This window comes from Camelina sativa, chromosome 12 (assembly GCF_000633955.1).
Source record: "Camelina sativa cultivar DH55 chromosome 12, Cs, whole genome shotgun sequence".
In the NCBI taxonomy this organism is placed as follows: Eukaryota; Viridiplantae; Streptophyta; class Magnoliopsida; order Brassicales; family Brassicaceae; genus Camelina; species Camelina sativa.
In genome coordinates, this window is record NC_025696.1 from 22,290,229 (window position 1) to 22,298,082 (window position 7,854).

Below are 7,854 nucleotides of genomic sequence, written 5' to 3' on the forward strand. Positions count from 1 at the left end.
CTTCGCCTCCTTCTCAGCAATCCGGCACTCCCTTTCTTCTCTGTAGTTCATCTCCGAAGTGCTTATAGGGTCGGAGCAAACCAGAGAATGTCCTCTGAGCCTCACCGCGGACTCTCTAATCCTTTCACACAAAAAGGAATCCCAGGCGATCTTGCCCTGGCTGCAGAACCTCGAGAAAAACTCGCAAAATGTAGGGCAAAGCAACCCGCGCTCGAAGTGATCTGAGATAGAAACGACAAAGGGTAAGAAGCAAAAAAATATATATTGAGGTTGTACCTAACAAGGAACACCATTCTACCAATTTTCGAAGTCCACTTCGATACGTGCGAACTCGAGAGGTGACCAAAGGTGAGTTCGTTAACCGGGAAAAAGAAGTAAGACTTTCGCCATTTCTCGTCCTTCTCGGGAAGGTCATCAAAGACCTTCAGCCCGGAAAGCGGACTTACGTAGAGCGTGCCCTTGTTGCGACCTGTTTTCACCGTGTAAACTTGAAGAAAGTCGGCCAGGGATAGCTTGTAATCGAACTCCTCCCCCAGAGTCTAAAGACACATGACGATCCGAACGAAGTTCGGGCATATCTGGGGGAGAGCGAAGCCCAATTTGAACATCATCTTTACGATAAGTTCGGAGAGGGGGAGCGATAGTCCGCACGCAGAGAAAAATATCTCAAATGCACAGCATTACCCTGGAGGAGGATTCTCCGGGGACTCATGAGCTTCCGGGAACCTGATCTCGATCTACGGCGGAATTCCAGTGGATCCCCTAATCTCAGCTATATTCTCCTCAGAGAGAATTGACGGCTGATGGGGACCATAAATACCTGGAATCAAAGGTTTTGCGGTTTTACCCGATGAAGATTTCGGAGGAAACATGTTTTCCGGATAATAGTGGTGTGAAGTAGAGGAAGGTCGAAGAACTTTCCGGCGAAAGCAAAGAAACTAACAGAAGAGAGAAAATCACAGAACAAAACGAAAGCAAACTGAGAATTAAGAGTAGAAGGGAGAAGTCGGGTGAGTTTACCTTTATACACGGAACCAGCGAGTAATGATTACCTGGGGAAGCGAAAGGTCTCGGACCGCTTTTCCTCTCTCTTGTAGCTTACATGCTACCCGGTGGGCCCCGGGGCTTGTTCGGGAAGGCAAAGCTCATCATCACCACGATCAAATCATGGGGATATGGGGAATATTCAGTTTCCCGAAATTGATCGCTTGGAGATCAAAAGTCCCCCGAACTGCCCAGCTCGGGAGACTTGGGGGGCAACTGTTGTATCCACGATTCGTCATCTCAGAAAACAGGCAAAGGGCCTGGGCCGGGCACGCTAAACGGGCCAAGGGTGTAGCTCTGGTCGGCCCATCAGGCCTAGAAAGAAGAAGAGAGCGCGGAGAGGCAACGCATTAGTCAGCTCGCAGCTCGAACTCGGTCAAAGATTCCTGCATTCAAGTGGATTAATTAGGAGGCGAAAATCGTGTAAAATTAATTACGCATTAATTGGGTAATTAATTGGTCAGTATAAATATGTAAGGGGGGAGTCTTTGTAAGGGATCAAACATTTTTTCTCTCAAGCAGTATTATACAATTTTAGCATTCAAACACATTTTTTCAGTTTGGAACTCTTACGGTGGTAAGCTCCTCCACTCCACAAATTACTTTGGAAGGAGAGAATTCGTTTCAGTTCTCACAGTTGCAGGAGTTGTAGAAGCAGACGGTTTCTATTTCAAGCACTGTTAAGACTTTTAAAAAACTGGTTAACGGTTAAAAATGAGTGCGTTTATGGGAGATTTATGACTGGTTGATCAACGGGTGCGATAGAAGTTAGACAAAAAATTACCAAAACAAATGTAATTTATAATTATCCCTTGTATATTAAAAGAGAAGCATTCTCACACAAAATGCTGACATGTCGCACTCACAAAGCTCCATACAATATTTCTTTTATTTGTCATTAGTTTTTAATAATATTTACATCAATTTTCCAAAAATATAATTTACACCCAAAATTAAATTTTTATTTTCTCTTTTTAACTTAATTATATCCTTTAATTACATTTTCATAAAATCTTTAAAATGAATTTTAAGAAATCTTTGTTCATATGATATGATAATAAAAGATTGATATTATAATAATTCTCACGGGTTAAATTTTAATTATTATACATAATTTTTCTATATTTAATATATATATATATACTACACAATCGAATTTTAGATTCCAACTACCGATAAATATTATAGATTTTGTAAATAAAAATTACAGTAAAAACATTTAATAATTAACTTATTCCGCACATAGTGCGAGTTGTTACCTAGTAAAATGGTATAAAAGACCGAAACAATATTTATGAAAATATACTCCCTTTGTCCGTTTATATAAAAGTTTTCAAGCTTTTTTATTTGTTCCATTTAATCAGATCTTTAAAAAAAACTCAATGTACAATTTATATAATTTAATAGTTTATGATTATTAAAATACTGCAGTATATTTTTCTATTGGTCAAATTTTTATAAATAGGATAATATTTATTGTTTCTTTAGCTAAAAAAATTTATATAATATTGGATAGAGTAAGTATAAAAAATTAACATAATTGCTAAAAAGACTATATATAATTTTTCACAAAAAAAAAGAAACAAACAAATTTTTATGATGAAACACAAACAATTATTCATATTGGAAATTTTGGAAAATTTAAAGAGAATTGTTAGTGTTTGACAGGTTTAAACACAGCGTTTGCGATTGCAGGTGTTTACAGAAGCGGGTGGTTACGGTTTTAAATGCTATTAAGTGTTTTGAACAACTGGTTTATCAGTTGAAAATAAGTGCGTTTGCGGAAGATTTATAACTGGTTGACTGGTTGACCAGCGGGTAAGATAGCGGTTAAACAAAAAATTACAAAATAAATGTAATTTATAATTAAAAGGTATAAAAAACACCAAAACGATAATTATGAAAAATGTACTCCCTTTGTCCCATTATACATAAGAGTTCTCAAGCTTTTAATTTTTTCTATTTTATAAGATTTTTTAAAAGTTTCTATGTACAATTTATATTAATTTAATATTTTATGACTATTAAAAACACTGAAGTATATCTTCTACTACTTGAATTTTTATAAATAAGAAAATATTTATTGTTTCTTAATCTTTGTGTCTCTAGCTAAAAACTTTTATATAATGGGACAAAGGAAGTTTAAAAAAGTAACATAATTACTAAAGAGACTCTATAAATAATTATTAAAATGAAACAAATAAATTTTGTGATGAAACACAAATAATTATTCATATTGGAAATTTTTAAGTTGAAAAAATTTGGAGAGAATGATTAGTATTTGAGAATTAATGTGAATTTAAAATTATAATATATTTTGGATTTGTTATTTATGTTTTTTCCCTTTTTTTAACTTTCCACTAACGTCTGCAAACGCAAACGCAAACGTCTGCGGAAAAGAGCTTTTGAAATTTAGCGATTTCGAACGACTCAGAATGGTAGAAAGCGATTTCTTTGATTGGTTCCAGTCGCTTCCAACAACTATCACCTGGAAACATTATGTTTGAGTGTAATAGTGGGAGAACCAATCAGCATCTAAACTAATCGATTAAAATGCTAAATAAGGTTTAAAACCGTAATCGTTGTATTTAAACCAGTTAATAATTGAACCGTCCCAAACCACTTGGTCTTGCTCTCTCCATTCACTAGGAAGCCAAAATAGTATATAATGCTCTCTATTGCCCAAACCTAGATCTGTTGCCACTACTCCATCTGTTTAAGCCCCTGTTTTAAAATTTGGTCTCGGCAATCGGTTTATCGCCGAAAATGCTCTCGGCAGCACTCAACCGCCTTGAGTTTAGTAAACTCGGTCAATAAATCGGATCTGTGAAGAAAACTCAATTTTTTGTTAGAATTATGATGAAAATCAATTATTTATAATTAGATCTGAAGATTTTGTATAAAGTATGATGTAAATCGAACAAAAAAATATTAAAAAAGAAAAAGAATTACAGTGGCTCGCGTTTTAGGGTGCACAGTCAGAAGGAAGAAGATGAAGCGATAATACCGATTTTACTCTCTTATAAAGTGAATTGATTAAAAGTAAATTACTGGGACTCAGACCATGGACGTATGACTCTGTAATAAAGACTGAAACTACTACACCATCAAAGTTATTTACAATTTTATTCATGCAATAATATATATACTTTCTAATGTTAGATATAAGTCTTAAAAGCAGATCTCGATTAATTCCCGTATAATTTTCAATTAATTGATTAATTGCTAGGCCTAACTTGACCTCCCGACTAGCGCCTACCATTTCTAAAACTGGGGTTTAAGCTACTTAGTTCCTAGGCTTCTAGCTACCCAATTTGTTTTGTCACGTGGATCCATCTCATTTTGATTATCTGGAGAACTTGTGAACTAAGCGACAAAATTATTACCGACTCTTTTTTTTTTTTTTCTTCATTTTTTGTTTAATTAAGAAAACTAAACAACAACGAACCCAAGATTTTCTGTCCGAACTCCGAAGCTCCTTCCTCTTTTTTCCTCCTTAGACTTCTCAGGTGTTTATACTCTTGACCTCAGCTCCAAGCCTCCATCTCTATCCTCTTCTCTTTTTCTTTTTCTCTTTTTTCTCTTTGTCTATTTTATTTTCTTGAATTTTTCTTCTGAACTACGCAATTTATTATTGACTTTGTAAAAAAGTTTTTTCTTCGTTAGGGTTTCATTAGTGATTTCGTTTTCCAGATTGTTTTGTTTTTGCTTTTACAATCTAAGTTTACTTGAAAGATTTTTTTTTCAGCTTTTCTTGAATAAATCTTGTCTTTGAACTTTATGAATTTGTGTTTTGGCTACATAAATATTGTCTTAGAGTTCATAAAAATCTCCTTCCCTGTTATCAGATTTCAAATCTTGTTTAAGGTTTCATAACTCTTCCTGAAATCTCTATCCTAGTCTATACGAGCTAATACCCCTTTTCTTGATTTTCTTGATTTAGGTTTCTATTCACAGATCTCCAGATTTTTGGTAAAGGTTTTACACTTTGTGGACTTCAGAGTGTATTTATTGATTGATTGAGAGCAACCACAACAAAAAAAAAAAAAAATGGACTACCCGGAAAGTTATAGGTTGACATTTTATGGAATTTTGGTAGGTTTTATGGAATTAGCATTTGCTTATTGTCTTCTATGTGTATCGGCTTTCGTCTTTATTACATATATGTTGCTACTGTATTTGCCTTGTCCCTGTTCTGGAGTTCTTGGGTACCGAAACAGTGATCTCTGCATCCAAAAACTTCTCTTTGATTGGCCATTCAGAATCATACTCAGAATCCAGAAGCTAGCTACCACTAGACCAAGCCTTTTGCATCATCAAGTACAAGACCAAGAAGAGAAGAATTCGTTTGATAAAGATAAATACTTGGAATTGATGGATAAAGTGAGTTTTTTGGAAGAAGCTGTTGAGGAAGAGAGAGTAGCCAAAGCTGCTTTAGTGGTGGAACTGGAGGAAGAAAGAGCAGCTTCAGCGTCAGCAGCTGATGAAGCTATGGCTATGATTCTGAGGCTACAAGCTGATAAAGCTTCGCTTGAGATGGAAGGGAAGCAATACGAGAGAATGATTGATGAGAAATTTGCTTATGACGAGGAAGAGATGAATATACTCAAGGAGATTCTTTTAAAGAGGGAGAAAGAGAAGCATTTTTTGGAGAAAGAACTTGAGACTTACAAGCACATTGGTGAGGATGATCAAGGGACGGAAGACGATAGTTTCAATGAGAAGAGAGCAAGCGATGTTGTTGAGGATAGAGAACCGGTTGTGTATGATGTTCATGTCATTGAGGATAATAATAACAGTAATGATAAGGTGAGGGATGATGATGTGGCAGAACACAGAGAGATGAAGCAAATGGAAGATATAGTGAACCAACTTCGAGAGATAGTCAAGGATCATGATTCAGTTTCATCACCTACTTCATCTTTCATTCATCTCCCATAAGTTTCTTATTCTGGTTGTTGGTTGATTCTGTTTTGCTCAATGTTTGCTTGTGTAGATTTGGTGTAATTTGTGAATATCAATGTAGAAGTTTGAAGTTTTAAATGGGGTACTTTTGTGAATATTAATAAGGATCCATATGAAACAACATTATTTTGATTGAAATAAGAACCAACATAAATAAAGCATATGTGTAGCAGAACAATCGAGTAATGAAAAGAGAGGCTTCTTTCTTTGACACTACTAAGAAAACAAAATTTCAGATGCAAAATCAAGACTCGGCTTCCACGGAACTTGCTTTAAAACTCAAGAGGTGATTAGACGGGTTTCTTCAATACTTAACCGGGGCAAGAATATCGAGCTGTGATCCGAGCTTCTCTTCCGCAACCTTTTCTGCCTTGGTCCTGAGCTTGTTGAGTTGCTTCTTGCGCTCACACGTCGCTTGTGACCTTTCCTTTCTCTTTGTCTCAAGTTCCTGTTAGAATCAATAAACTCCAAACATCAGTTTCAGTGACCTAACAAATTCTCCAAACAGGTTTTGTATCATCAATAGATTTATGTCTATAAAAATATCAGATTAGCAGTAGCAAAAAAATGAAACAAGTTATTCAAAGTTAAACACGAGAGACTCACTTTAATGGTATCGTAATGGTTCCAGCCAACCTCAGACGATAGACGTCCCAATAAGCAGTACTTGTGACCACTCTGAAGTCTCAAAACCCTGATTAACAAAATCAGCTGATCATTAACACACATTTGGACAGTAACTATTACCAAATCATGAAACAAAACAGAACACAAAAAAACAAAGAGAACTTACTTGAGAGCATCAGGAATAACCCATTCTCTTAACCTTGTCATATGGAGGTGGGATTCCCTCAAAAACCTTCAAGCGAGCAAGTGCAGCAGCACCACGCTTGGTCTTGTGTGGAATCATACTGCCACCACAAAAACAAAACAAAACATCAAGTTCACAAAACTCAAAAGAAAAAAAAAAAAAGCAACATCTTTCTAAAAATGCTACATTCCTATTACGCACACAGCAGAGTACATAACACAAATGAGCTGCCCTGTCACTTCAATAGAATCAAATTCTGAACTGATCAAAATATTCACAATTCAATTCTTTGTAATAACTCCAAAAACTAAAGATAAAAACTTAATCTTTGTAGAAATGCTCATTGCTAACACATCAAATGCAAAACATAATTGCACAATTGAACTACTAATTTTCGTACATAACACACTTGAGAGCTGCCATATCTCTGGACTAATCAAATTATCCAGAATTCAATCTTTGTTACACCCCAAAGACCAAAAAGGGGAATAAAGTTTGTATAAATAATAAATGCTACATTTCTATAACTTACACTGAAGATACAAAACATAATTGCATAATTAAACTGCTATTTCTCTTATAAACACAAGAGAAAACATAACTAAGTACTCGAAATCTACGCAAAGAAAACGCATTTGCATTCTCATGATTCTGAACTGATCATAATTAGAAGCATTTCAATTAAATCATATTCTGAACCGATCATAAATTTTGAAAATTCAAGTGAACTAACCCGCGAACTGTGCGCCAGAAGATCTTTGATGGAGCACGAAAGTGAATAGGACCATGAGAAGGCTTAGTGTTCATACGTTTCCTAAGGAATCTCATGTACTTCATCTTTTGCCGAACCAAACCTCCCGAGAGACAAATCTCCTCGCATCGGACGACCACCACTTTCTGTCCGTTGAGCAACTCCTTTGCAAGTGACGACGCAAGACGACCACTCATATGGTGTCGCGCGTCGACGACCACACGCTTCGCGCATATCCCTGACCCTGACACCATCTTCTTCTTCCCTTGAGCTTCCTCTCTGA

General features: G+C 35.8%; 1 protein-coding gene and 1 pseudogene across 1 annotated transcript; one reads left to right on the forward strand and one right to left on the reverse strand.

The window, feature by feature from the left end:
* Positions 4,452–6,106, forward strand: LOC104732450 (myosin-binding protein 2-like). The gene is made up of 2 exons (XM_010451998.2): positions 4,452–4,553; positions 4,988–6,106. The coding sequence occupies exon 2, from the start codon at positions 5,095–5,097 to the stop codon at positions 5,983–5,985; it is 891 nt and encodes a 296-aa protein (XP_010450300.1). The 5' UTR covers positions 4,452–4,553; positions 4,988–5,094; the 3' UTR covers positions 5,986–6,106.
* LOC104732451 lies at positions 6,123–7,847 on the reverse strand (annotated as a pseudogene).